This window comes from Lepisma saccharinum, chromosome 17, assembly GCF_977018435.1.
Source record: "Lepisma saccharinum chromosome 17, izLepSacc3.1, whole genome shotgun sequence".
In the NCBI taxonomy this organism is placed as follows: Eukaryota; Metazoa; Arthropoda; class Insecta; order Zygentoma; family Lepismatidae; genus Lepisma; species Lepisma saccharinum.
In genome coordinates, this window is record NC_139245.1 from 28,467,963 (window position 1) to 28,482,800 (window position 14,838).

Sequence of the window (14,838 nt, forward strand, 5' to 3'; positions counted from 1 at the left end):
TCATATGCTTCACCTTTCATCAATTTTATCAATTCATCATAAAATGTCCTAATTTTGCTTAAACGTACGGCATTTTAAAAATAAACTTTAATTATTTCTATTACGTATAATTAATTTAAAGACTACGAATCCAATAATAACACAAACAACAACAACAGTAAACAATTACCATTATTTTGCTTCCAATAGTAACGGGTTACCGTTACTGTACTTCTAAAAGTAAGCCGTTACCGTTACTTTGTCATACAAGAAGAGCATTTAAGGGGAGGAAATACAGCTACGCACCAATTATGCATTTACTTCAATATTGACCGAATGGGCACTGCTACTAAAAAAAAACCCTGGGTGTATCCAAGAGTATGAATTTTTCTCCATATTGCAAGTGGAAGTGGAAGCGTTTTTTTATGTTGATTTTTAAGCTGAAGACGATGTTTGAAAAATATGATGAATAAGAATTTTCGGAATTGCATGTATTCCTTATGGGGAATCAACTTCAACATCAAGTTACGGCTAATCAAATGGAAGTTTCGACTTTTCCGCTGGTGAAATTCATCTTCAAACTGCCCTCTTCCTGTTGACATCTCTTTCTATTCCATCGGAAGTTTTATAATCCCAAGAGAACGAATCAAATCATACTTCCATATGATCAATGCCTCCTGGCAGTGTTGCCAAACCTGATGCGCATAAAGTAACTAAATTTCACCTTAAATGGAGTTAAAACTGACTTTCATGGAGCTAGATTTACGAAGGCTGGATAAAGTGTCTTCTAGGATAATGTTAGTTGTCAAAGGGGTGGGGGCACTGCCATTTTCGTTAACTCTAAATTGATGACAATTTATTCTTAGTTTTCAACATCTAGATCCGGCGGCATCGCCCATCTCAATAATCCACCGATGGTGGTATGAAATCGAAAATAAAGAATTCCCTGATAGCAAGCAACAAATAAATGATTATTAGCCAGTACTAAATGCTCTTTAGTAATTGAGCACATGTACTTGTAGTTATCAAAGAATTTGTTCAAAATTACCAACTTTAATACATGGCAATATGTTCATTTCTTAAAGTTACCAAATAGCTTAACCAAATAGTGTTTTGTTAATTCAACTAAATCAGTTTTTTGTGTGTTGCAGTGTCATTTACATTATGACTTACGAAAACCATGTCATCATGGGCGTATACTATTATGTGTTAAAGAGACCACTATTATTGTATACTACAGGCAAGCTATTGATACTAATCTGAAAGGGAAGCGACATTTACTTATTTGTACAGTCATGGACAGTTCTGGGTTGTAACGATACCAATGAAATACACGGATCGTTACAACCCAGAACCCAGAGTTATCATACACAAGTTCCCAAACTTCCAATCTTCTAACAATTAAAACTCACAAAAGTGATTTTTTTATTAACTCTTTTACTTTTACCAGAATACAGTTTCACATGAAATGAGAATATCAATTTCCATAGGTATCTTCAAAAGAAGATTAAGATAAAGTTTTATGGAGTGATTTTTTTGTTTTTGTCAAGTAATTAATACATGTTTAATAAATATTTGTAGTGGCCTGTTATGCATATAAACCTATGTATGAGTGTGTGTACAGTCACGGACACTGTCGGCTTGTAACGATTCCATTGAAAGTCAATGTATTCATTACAAGCCGGCAGTGTCCGTGACTGTACATGTATATATATATGTTTTATGTGTTCATTTAAATTACATATTTTTACCGCTGTTGGTTTGACATGAGAGGTATATGTGTGATCGTTATTTTCAATGTTTATATATGAATCAATTTATGAATATGTTCTATATTATGAACTTTTGTATGTGGTTGAGTGTAAGAAAAGGCATGAGACTTAATCTCCGCCACAAATAAATAAATGAACTGTGTGACTCTACATCTTGCGGTTAAAGCAAGTAAACAAAAATGAATCAAGTCATTGGCACATTTCCGTAGAAGCCTGGTAAAAGTTGATTGATATTTGATACAGTGACTAAAGCACACATTAAATTTCAACATCGCACCCCTTAAATTTCATTCCACACCCCCTCAGCATATCTACATTGTTAATTCCCTTGGCGCCGCCGCTACTGTGCAGTGTAACTTTACATGCACGAGTTTAAAAAGAACACAACAACGTATGTTTTGTCTTTGAAAATGAATCCGCCAGTTCTTAATTTATCAAGGTAACTCAAGCAAAGTAACGAGTTATTTTCGTTACGTTACTCCCCAGCTCTAGTTGTGGAGGTAATTTCGCAAGTGGCAATTTTTTCCAAATTGATCTCTGGAACACGTTACAACACTCGGAAGATCGGTTTTGGTATTACGCATCCGGTGCGTGACGCACTATTCCAAACGTGCGACGCCCACGCTGGATTGAAAATCCTGGGGTCAGCTACCAAAAGGTTAATCAACCTGGAGGATGAGACAAGACAAGACTAAACACGGAAAACGTTGCCTTCGCTGTCCAATCCCTTCTTCAGGAACAGATGCAAAGTTCTTGAATACGCAGCTGTTATAAATGTGAAGGAGGATTGGGTTGGAATTGATGTAACATTGCTTTTTGTTTCAAGACCACTTTATGCAGAGATAGGCTAATCGGGACTGGACCTACAGTTTAAAGTGGGATCAGAACCACTGTGCAATCGGAACCCCTTGGTTACAAGTGACGATGTTACCTACCACTACTTGCTAGAAGAGGCTCTCACAGAAAGTGTAATCTTCTGTGAAACTTGTGGAGTGTGTTGTCCGAGTGTTTGTGATTGTCCCTTCATCAATTTCATCTTATCACCTTTCATTCTCATCTTCGCAATTAGCCAAAAGCGGAAGTAAAGCGAAGTAATATAAAACAAATTATTCATTCATTCAAGTAGAGTGAGATTATTTCCGTAGCATCTCTGGCCGTTCTGCGCTGGCACCTTGGGAGCGAGTCATAACTCTCGACGCCTCCAATCAAGAAGTGAACTGCTGACGTCATCTCCACTCTGCGCCTATAACTAACTCTATTGCTCACGCTGTACACTGCTCGTAGGCTCGCTGGCTAGACTTGCGCAGTCAGCTGGAGATGTTCCGAATGCACCCTGACTCTACAATATCATACTCTTCATATTTTTCAATACAGTTAGTTTATGTAATTTGGGTGCTTCCGTGCCACAGCACGCTACGACTCCAGGGTTCCCGCATTCGAATCCCGACCTAGGCATAGGCTTTTTTTGTGAGTGTCACTTCATCAATTTCATCGCATCATTACTCATCCTCATCGTCGCGATTAGCCAAATGTGACAGAAAAGCGACGCTAAATGACAAGAATCAAATCAAACGTATATCTTAAAATTAAATCCACCCCATCTCGAGTTTATAATTCTAGATTCAACATTTTAGTAACACCGTGTACAGTAGGGTGGAACGAAAAAAATTTTTTTTTGAAAAAATTCTAATAGTGCTGAAAAGTTGCCATTTGATGTAAAAACTACAAAAATAAAATTTGATGGTAATCGGAGCATGTCTTGAGGTTCCGCAAGTACGATAAAGTTTCGTAAATTTGAATTTTTTTTGCTCTTTTTCGCGTTCCTTATTTGCCCAAATCAAAAAGTTCGTACTTTTTATGCCTTTTTATTAACAGAACAAACGTTTTTGGGGGTTTTAAATTTAATATTTTAATAATTATTTTTTTTTATCCTCACCATAAATTTAAACCCCCCAAAAAACGTTTGTTCTCTTAATAAAAAGGCATAAAAAGTAAGAACGTTTTGATTTGGGGAAATAAGAAACTAGAGAAAATGGTTGAAATAGAGAAAAAAAAATTTATGAAACTTTATCGAACTTGCGGAACCTCAAGACATGCTCCGATTACCATCAAATTTTATTTTTGTAGTTTTTACATCAAATGGCAACTTTTCAGCACTATTAGAATTTTATTTTTTTAAAAAAATCGTTCCACCCCAGTGTACAGTCTCCCACCATCTCCTCAACCGTAGGGCCTGCTGAAGCTCATTACAAAACCGTTTGAGGAAAAAGGTATGAACGCTAATAATTTTGTCGAAGGAACGAAGATGGCATATATCAAAAGAACGAAGGAAGAAAAGAAGAAGGGGGGGGGAATAATAATATAAAGCCGAGCCTGTCATCACGGTATGCTTACACCGAGTCCTTACTTGAGATAAATCGTTCTTTCATGCTGGTCGCCCTTGTATCATATATTTCTACACCATTGCTTCCCATTCCCTATCAACATCTCTTTCTTTTATGCTCGTTTTCTTGCGCGATACTTACATCCAATATGTTTTCGCATGTCAGTTTAATTGGTGTCCTTTTTTCCATCTATATTTTCTTCTCACCATGTTAACTCTTGCCCTACCTCGGTCAGCTACAGTGTTACCACAATCTGAGAACATAATTTCCCTCTATCAAGAGAAAAAATTCCCTTTTAACCCCAAACTTTCCCATCACATAAGAAATCATGTAGTAATAATAATAATAATATAATAATACTAATAAATTATTAGTAGTAGTAGTAGTATTTTCGTTGGCCCATGGCGCATGTTTCACACATGAAAAATGATAAATAAGTAATTACATGGGCCAGTTGTTAGGTTCATTACTCACTTCATAAATTTATACTTATCGTTGCTATAACCGAAGATTTGTAGAAAAGTGACTTAAATAAACTATATATACATATGCTTATCTCAATTTTGGTATTTTTCATCGAATTGCCATTTATTTCCCCTTTTGATTAAAACTCGGTCTAAATTTCCCTTGATGTGGCAACACTGGTCAGCTCTTCTTGCTCTTGACTGGGTGGTCCTACTGCAGTCCTCCAGAAAGGCAATATATTTGTACCAACCCCACTGTGGAAGGTCACCATCTTGCCTTCTTTGTCCCAAATGGCTTCCCCCCCCCCGGGTCCCCCCTAAACGCTTACCTGTGATCCTTGTCAAGAACTTCCCCCCTCCCCTTTCTTCGCCTTTCTGCCTCTGACATATGCGACAGAAAATGCACGTGGTAATTAACAAACCATGGGAAGCAGGGTCAATGTCTTCGAGCTTGTATATTGATTGTGCTTGCTTACCTGCTGCTCCCCCCCCCCCCCGACGGTTTTTGTGTTGTTTCTTACAGCTGTCTCCTCTCGAGAGGAGGTGGAATGTTAATATCTGTGCACGCGAACGTTCTATGGGAACTGAAATATGTAATGGCTCTGCTGTATTACAGTCAGCTGATGATCGACTCTCGAGTAGCTTTGGGCGATCATATTGTCCAGACGATATATCGCGTTCTTGAAAAAATATCGTCCAAGCGATATCAATTAGACGATATATCGTCACGATATTCAAGCGATAAATTGTCACGATATTTGGCGACTTATATCGTGGAGACGATATATCGCCGATAACACGATACGTAAAAAATATTGTATCGTATCATCTGTGACGATATATCGCGATATCAAATTTCCGATATCGTCGATTCCTACTCTCGAGCCTTGCACGAGAATTGAACCGGAAATACGGTCCGATTTTAAACGGGGCGGAGGAGAATGCCCCTCCCAAGACGTCTGAATATTTTTAAAAATTGACCGACTTCCTCCCTGACAAAGCTTGGCTCATATAGTCTAATCAGGGCCCACAGTTTAAAATAGGATGAGAACCCTTTTGCATTCTACCTCTACCTCCACTGCGTGCTGCGACGCCAAGGGTCCCGGGTTCGTATCCTGGCCTGAGTGTTCTTTGTGAGTGGCCCTTAATAATTTTCATCAAATCATCACTCATCCTCATCGTCGCGATTAGCCAAAATTTGTAGAAAAGCGACATTAAATGACATATCAAAATCTTAAATCTGCCTCACCGAGAACCAAACCTTGATCACAATGCGCCAGCGATATCCACTGTACAATCCATTATCCTTTCCCAGGATATCCAAATCTAACAATAAATTTAAATAATAATAAATAAATAAATAAAAAAAGCGACTTGGAGTGGAGGTGGACTCATCTACTTATCCCCCAGAGAGAAAGTCGTAATCCGCCATTGATAAAATATCACGTGACAGTAGTGTTGCTCATGAGACGAGACGAGACGAGACAGATCAAGGCCCTCCTGTGGAGGGAGTATTCCAACTTGAAATCTGATTTATAAAATTCAGTTAATGGAGAATTTCACGTATATATTCACTGTGTAATTTCAAATACATGCGACACGAAAGTAGTTAAAAATAACTAAGTTGAGGGTATCTAGATCAGAAATATTTATAAGCAATTGTGTGTGCATAATGTATCTTCTGCTCGACGATGAACAATTACAACCGGAAGTTGGAAAATTTCCTCTTCCCTACAAGTATTACCCTACGTATAAGTCGTGTTGTTGGTTTGATTGAAATTGAATTAGTTTATTTTACGTTGCCACTTTCTTCTAATCTCGACTATGGGGATGAATGGTGAAAAATGAAGGGACAATCATCACAAACCTTCATGGACAGGATACGACACGAATCCCACACAGGATAATACTGGCTGCGAGTCCAGACGCCAGTGCCTCGTTAGTTTGCTAGGTCGTGTTGTATACACAAAGGTTTATCCAGAATTATCCATCTGGCGACTTGTAAATTCATATTTAAAAGTGTGTAAGGGTTAATTTGAAGAAAAAATTACCATAAATTGGACTTTTGTTAGTAGAGTTAGGGTGTCGTTGAGGGCATTTTGGAGGGTATTTGGGTTGTATGGTTAAATCACTATGAGTATCTTTGTTTTGATTGGCCGCTGCCAGAACCAAGTTAGGAAATCAGCTGTTGCAAAGTAAGAATTTCTATTTTTGCCGGCCATAGCACACCGTATAAAGTGGGAACCTGGAGGGAGCTCAGGTGGTCAGGGGCGTGGTGCAAAGCACAGGGGATCACTTTACTTTTACTTACATAGCACAGCGCGCTACGACGCCAGGGATGCCGGGTTCGAATCCCGGCGTGTGCATGGATGTTCTTTGTCATTGTCCCTTCATCAATATAATAGTCAAAATAGGCAGAAAAACGATGCTAAATAACAAAAATAAATCCATTTCAGTGTATACTTCTGCTACCAGTAAGAAACCCGGTTCATCCAAAGAAAAGTCACTGGGTTCGGACCAGCCAACATCCCCCCATCCGGATCCCACATGCTGACCTTGAACTGGCCTTGGCAGGGAGAGTGGGGGGCCGAAGCCAAAGCCTGATTTATTTCACGTCAGCAGCCTAGTGAAAACAGCATTCTCCTTATTCCTCCGATTGTCGCGGTTCTGTCCTCAATGCAGAGTCACTCCCGCACCCGACACCCATCCCGACAGCGTTTACACTCCCTCCTTGTCCTTTGTTACATCGTCTCCATCCCTCCCGTAGGCCCGCGGGCGCAGCTAAGTACCTTGGCGAAGGTAAAGGTCGCCCAGCGGGTAGCCTCAACTACCTTGGCGAGACGACGCCGAGATCCGTGACCCCTGGTTAATGTGACACGCTGCCGACAATATCAATCCGATGTCTTGACCTAAGGTCTTGCCAACATGCCCATAACGTGGCGATAACATTACGTTTCCCCTGACTGCTGACAAGTTAATATTGTCGAGACACGTGGTAAAAGTATTTGAGTGTGCTTCATTGTTTTCAAGTAAGTTTCTTAGAGCTCGTCCTAGAACGTGATCACTAGGGAAACTCAGAAATATTTATTTTTCTATGTGTCATAAATGTTGAAAATATGTTATAAAAACAGGAAAATATGTGACAAAAATAAAAACATTTGGTAACGAAAACAAAATATTACATGCATTTCAAACACCTGAAATCAGTTTCTAAATGCTTACCTCTTAGCGAGCTATTTTTTGGAAGAGCTGCAGTGAATCACCATAGTTTTTTCCAAATTCTCCATTGTAAATCTGTGACGATTATCTCTAAAAAGCATCTTATATTGTGAGAAAGATCGCTCCACGTCACAAGAAACAATTCTTGCATATTTGAAGCACGAAATGTCACTAACGCTGAAGTTTTCCAAAGCTTCCTCTTCCTCTACTTCAGCTTCCAAAACGCGTGCAATTTGGCACAAAGTTTGAAAACCTTGGTTTTTCCCAAAAAATTTCTGTACATTTAGACATTAGCACTTGTGCGTTAGATCCACTGGGGGTAATATTTTCCCCCAATAGGATCGTAGGCGAGCGTGTTCACACTCTCGATATGAAAGAGGTGTGGAGAATAAACATTTTTCCTTCGAGGATTTCGAGTAAGCTGGTCAATGAGCGATTTTATGTATTTAAAATGAAAATTCGCAAAATATGTATTTACATACGGAAAACTGGAAAATATGTGTTTTTATGTAAAATAAAATTTGCTGAGTTGACATATAAGGCTATGATCAGAATTTTGGCAAAAACGAGGGTCTCTATCTTATCGCAGAAAAAAACATTTATTTAACTAAACTTCCGTTCCCTAGTGATGACTTTTTTTTCCTCAAGAATATCTATACTCTGTCTCGGCTATCTCTGGGGGAAGGCCGCGCATAGCGGCAGAGAAGGGGGGTATCAATTGGACAGGGTGTAGCAGTACACGCTTCTGGGAAGGTTGGTAACAGCAGTCGCTTTTCCCTCTCCACGCAATCCCATTCCCTCTGACGTTTTCATTCGTTGGTGGAGACGTCTCGCGTCACTACTTGCGCAGATACTTACTTGTCTTCGCTCGTTTCTTTCAGAGATAGATGCGACAGAGTATACTAAAAAGTTTGTCTAATGTATGCTCAACTTAGCTAATCGGAACTGAACCTACAGCCATCGACGTCGGGAGGAGAGGTCGAATAGGACCCCTCACTCTGAAAATTGGCATCGTTCGTTTCAAGTTACAAAAAAAATAAAGCCTGTTAATTGTATTCTTAATACAGGAAATGAAATTTAGTTAGTCACTATTAGAATAGAATAACCAAGTAAATATGCGTAAATAAAGAAAGGTGTGAGATACCCAACCCAGGTTGTTTTCATAATCTACCATCAAAACAAAGAAAAAAATGTTTCCAAAATTCCAAAAGTTAGAATTTTATGCGAGAGGTCACACAATAGAAACACTATGGCTAAAGTTTTGAAGCTTTTTCTTGAACGAGGCGTGTTAAAGTTAATAATAAAATATAATGACTATGCATTTCAGCACAATGTAGTAAAAATTATATATAATAATAATAATAATAAATGTGCAATACAATAGTTTATTATATTGAGTTAATAATAGTTATTATTTCATAATAATAATCATGAGCATAATAATAATAATTAGTGTTCAAGTTTACCAATTCCCGACCTCCCCTACAAAAAGATCTGCCGCCATGCCCATAGTTTAGAGTGGGATCTAAACCACTATGCAATGTGGTTATGTTTAGTATTTGAGTTTTTATCCAAACAACAATTTTTGAGTGTTGACTTACAAGATAAAATAAAATTACAGCATATGTAATTTCAAAAACTGAGATTCAGGGGTACTTCGACATGGTACCTAGTTTAAAAACACAATGAAGATATAATTTTAGGTATATTTTACAGAAAAGTGTGCTAAAATTAAAACGCTCGTTTTGTGGAAAAGTTAGAAAATAACACCACTTATGGGAAAAAATAAGACAAGAAAATCAAGGTTCATACGTATCGGGAATTAACTTGTCACAACGTTATATCGGGATATATTTTCGGAATGTTAACAAAGTAATTTGTAACTTCTTATGGAGGAACTCAACCACAGAATGAACCTGTGGCATCCAGTCTGCTGCCTTCACGAGCACAGCCAAGCCGTCTGGGTTCAGGAGAGAGAGAGAGAACTTGTGTCTCGACCTCCCAGACGCACTTCGCCCGGTCAGTCCACATGAGTTATGGATATTCTCCCAATCTCGCCGGAACCCCCGCCAGGATTCTTGTAGGATAATTACGTCATCACAATGACCCCTCGCGCCCCCTCGGGGGTGCTGCGGTTCGAGAGGAGATGAGCACGCTCCCATCTGAGAGGCGGGGGGGGGGGGGGATCGAATTGAAATTCCTCTCGTGGAACAAGTATCCGGCCCTCGACGGATAGAGTCTTCTCTTTCCGCGGTGTGTTTTCGTGTCTCCCCGTCCTCTCATGTAATTAATTCAGAAGAATAGGTTAATGGATTATTGAAAAAAGCAAGGAGAGGGGGTAGGGAGAGGGGATGATTGCGAAAGGAATAAAAGGTTCGTTGCTTGCAATCAGGGGCGTATCCTCGGTGTTCCTGCCCTACTCTTGAAACCGCAGGTATTTTGTAATATGCTGCACGAGTGTATTTTAGGGTGACATCATTCCAAAACAGGGGCTAGTAAAAATTCATTGAGCTACTGCAAATGGCGCGAGTGGTCCCGGGTTGGAGACTTGATGGAAGCGACTTGAAAGCAATGGTAGCGAACTCCTGTCTCGAAAACCAGAAAGCAGCTGCGATAGGACCATTGAAGATCCCTCAAAGGGCTGTAGCACTGAATTAGAGCTTAGTAGAGAAACGTTTTGGTTTCGAACCCCGACCAAGACTCTACTCTGTACACCAGAAATGTTAGAGCAAGGTTTCCAATTTATATTGTTATTTCATACAGTCATAATTAACAATATAAAATATACTGTATGTACCAGAAAATGCAATTGAAATATGTATGACTGGTTTGTCTTCCCGCTCTGCATAATGGCTAGATGCTAATGAGATCCCAACAATGAATGCTGAGAAATACTGCACCCCGCTGGATGAAATGCATGAGAAATTACGAGTTGGGCAGCCTAGATTGGTCAACAGAAATTAAGTTTTAGTGCTATGAGACAGACTCTACTGCATCCACCACACTCATCAGATCTGTCGACAACAGATTACCATTTGTTAGGTATTTGGACCATTAATTGGCGGGTTCACCAATGACGCAGCCGTCAAAATCAAGAATGCCTTTCAGGGGGTTCTTCTGTCCAGAACGTCTGAACTCAACTTGAGCCGTGTGGAATGGACTCCTTGCTCTCAAGACCTAAATCCTCTTTAATTTCTACCTCTGCTGTTTTCTAAAAGAGAAGGTTTATTCACTAAAAATCATCTATGTCAATCATCTGAAGCAACGCTTATAAACGGACGTGCAACGCTACAACCATGTTGAAAATGCCATTACTTGAAAAAATATTTATGTATCCAAACTTTATACTCGCCCTGTACATTGCAACTACGTATTTACAGAGTTTACATGTTTTGCTCTGCTTCTGGTCTGCACATAGCACTCACAATGAACTACCATTGTTGTCATTGCAGGTTGTCGAGAAACAGCATTTATCTACGCCATCACAAGCGCTGCCGTGACGCACGCCGTGTCCAGGGCGTGCAGCGAAGGGTCCATCGCCACCTGCTCCTGCGACTACAGCACGAGGGGGACCTCGGGAGGCAAGGACTGGGAGTGGGGAGGATGCTCCGACAACATAGGCTTCGGGAGGAAATTCTCCAGGGAGTTCGTGGACGCTGGGGAGAGAGGAAGGAACATTCGAGAGAAGATGAATCTGCACAACAACGAAGCTGGAAGAATAGTAAGTGTTTTATTAGTATCATTAATATTATTATGTAAAGGGGTTTAAATCCGTGAACCATGATGGCAGCTAACCACGACGCCCGCTTTATATGCTAGCATTTTCATTAACATTTTTGCTAACATAAATGCTTCCAAAAGCCTTATAGCAGATAGTACTTTAAAGGAAGCATTTCATGGAACATTTCGGTTTGCTTTTACGATTACAATGTAAAATATATACAGCAGCACGAAAGGCACGTCGAGTTACAACATCTATGGAGAGTGCACGGTGTTTGCAGTTGAAACAACTAAAATATTACTCCCTCTGTCCCATAATTATAGTCCGGTATGCCAAAATGGTAGTACAGAAATAACAGACGAAGAGGCAGATGGAAAGCACAATTCGTACTGATCCTTGAGTAATAAAGTTGTATGACTCATTCCCGTGTTTCATGTTCTTCTTCTGTATACACCAATGCCACAGTTGGAATATCGGGCAATTATTATGAGACAACAAACAAAGGTGTACCGGACAATAATTATGGGACAGAGGGAGTATTTCATATAAGTACTGTATACGTTATAAAGTATGTATTTTAGCAGCGCCATTGCTTTGTACCTAAAACCTTTTTATAGGAAACTTTATTCATCTCGGTTGAATAGTTATCGTCTTTTAAAAATGTGAAGTGATACATTGTTTACATCTCACGCGGCCGCCATTGCATCTGCACTTGTGACCTAGAGATCGCTTCTAATTGGTTATGCTATGAAAGATGTTACTGAAATAGGACCGATCCCATCCTTGAGAAATGCCATGAAATATGCAATGGGATCTGAAATGCCATAAGTTTTTTCACTTTACTCGGTACCATTTTGGTAATGGCATAAATGTTAAGAAAATTGCTTAGGAAAATGCTTTCGTCCAAAGCGGGTCTTACTTTCTCAATCCGATCTGCTGTTTTTTCTTATTGGCTTCAGAGTGCGCTGTTTATCCCTTAGATTATACATGAAGAAATTCGAGGTTTTGCTCTTTGGGGATGGCTCGCAACTTGAGGAACTAATACAGTTTATTTTAAATTTGGATAATTCGAATTACTAGTAATTCGAACAGAAGTTTATTCGTCTTGAAACCATCTTTAACGATACACGTTTTTGCTAATTCGAATTTTGGATAATTCGAACTTCTTTCGTGTCCCCTTGGATTTCGAATTAAAAACATTCCACTGTACTTACAACCCCTCTCGTATTATCTGCATGAGAAGCAGCTCCAAGATTAAGTAGCAGTGTGATAAGGTACTACTAGTAACTGTAACACGTGATAAGATGTTACCGGTAACTCCAGATTATTTAGCCGAGTTGCTATTAGTAGCTCCCAGATAAATTAACCGTACGATAAGCTGCTACTACTAGCTACAACATAAATTAGCCGCATTATTACCTTTTACAACTAGCTCCAAGATAAATTTACCGTGTTATTAGCTGCTGCTAATACCTTCAAGATAAATTAGCCGAGGAATTAGCTGCTATAAGTTGCTCCAAGATGAATTAGTCGTGTAAATATTAGCTATTAGTTGCTACCAGATAAACAGTTGGCTTAGCTGCTACGTAGCTATCAGACAAATTACAATAGTTACTCTTCCTGCGTCGTTAAATGAATGACATTCTTGTCGACTTTAGGCGCGTGGCTACATCGGTTGATGCGACTCTTGAATCATTGGTCTCGCAATCACTTCATCCCTCGCAGTAGGAACACCTGATGTTACCACGTCCACCGTTGAATGGAGGGTAATGAAATCTCACAAGTGGCATATCCTGTAGCACGTGGAGCAGTTGCAATCGTCTCAATATACGCTGAAGGATATGCATTGTGAAGAGCGTGAATCTCGCAGAGTCGAACGTGTATCGTTTTGTGATAGTCTCACATAAATAGGCAATTTCTTTTTAGGCAAATTTCACTACTAAAAGTTTTAGCAGCTATGTTGTTGATTACTTTCACCGGCAACTATTTTTTTAAAAAAAAAATATCCAAAAAGTTTCCAAATTCTGCTAGAATTATTCCAAGAACGTTTCGAACCAATCTTCTAATATAAGTAGCATTAGAAATATAAGAGCTCCCGCGTAGTCAAATGGTTGGTCCTCTCGCCTTTGGTGCGAGAGGTTTCGGGTTTGATTCCCGGTGGGAGCCCCCTACATTTATGTATTGACACATCATCGGGAAGACAATTGTCGAGCTGTTGGAAAAGAAGAAGTGGCGGCCCCGGTCCCGAAAGTCAGAAGAAATGGCGAAGGCACTCGATGCGTTGACCCCGTGTCATTCAATATAAAAGCTCTTGGTAGACGCTGGACCTCAGAGAGCTGTAGCATTATGGAGCTTAAGTTCTAATTCGTTTTTTTAATAGTACATATTTTGATTCATTTGAAATTTGGCATACTGAAAAGGCTGCAAAATGTGTGATTTCGGACAATTTTTCACCAGCTTGTTAATTTCAAATTGCAATATTTTGGCAATCAGGACACCAATAGAAGTAATTCAGACCCCGTTGGAAAGGTCTTGAGCAGCATGCATTGTCGAACGTGATCTTCAATTGTATCCTATCCCCTTCTGCAAACTGAGGCTATTGTTGAAAAGATTCTCTCGGGCTATCGACCAGGTGAGTTGTGGAAAAGATTCTCATCTTCAGGGTAGACTTCTACTGAATCATTCGTCGCCAGGAAAGCTTCAAGACTTACGTTGAGGCTATTGTTGTCTCGGGAGTTCGCGGGAGTGAAAGAGAAAATATAAGAACAAGGATAAAACAGAAGAGAGAGAGATAGAGAAGAAATAAAGATAGCAAACGAAGATAAAGGAGTGGAGACACCAGGATATAGAAAATAAAACACACACAGAACGATAGATAAAGCAGAAAGAGGAGAATAAGGGAAACAAAGAAAGAAAAATGAAAAGAGAAGGAGAACGAAGGACACAGACACAGAACTCGAAATGCATCAAATCAAAGTTGATGCATTTTTTGACACAGTTGAATGTATCATATTGTTATATTTATGTAATCTTTTGTTATCTTTGTGTGATCTTCCCAATTTTAGTGCACCACACGGATCGGAATCTCATGACAAGACCATTGTTAGCACACTAGAAAGTGCATCATTTGAATTTTATACACGTTAATGTGTTATTGGAGTGAACATTTGTGTGCATTCGCACTTTTCGGGTTCTGTATAGAGAGGAGGGTTAATAGAAAAAGAAATACTCCAAGCCAGAGATAGATAGAAAAGAACAGAGAGAGAGAGAGAGAGAGAGAGAGAGAGAGAGATATTTAA

At 39.4% G+C, this 14,838-nt stretch overlaps 1 protein-coding gene across 1 annotated transcript in view; it reads left to right on the plus strand.

The window, feature by feature from the left end:
• Nucleotides 1-14,838, plus strand: part of wg (Wnt family member 1 wingless) — a 66,965-nt gene that overhangs the window by 38,409 nt on the left and 13,718 nt on the right. Inside the window, exon 3 of the mRNA XM_083139235.1 lies at nt 11,271-11,539. Within this exon, the coding sequence (XP_082995361.1) occupies nt 11,271-11,539 (269 nt within the window). The remainder of the gene's footprint in view (nt 1-11,270; nt 11,540-14,838) is intronic.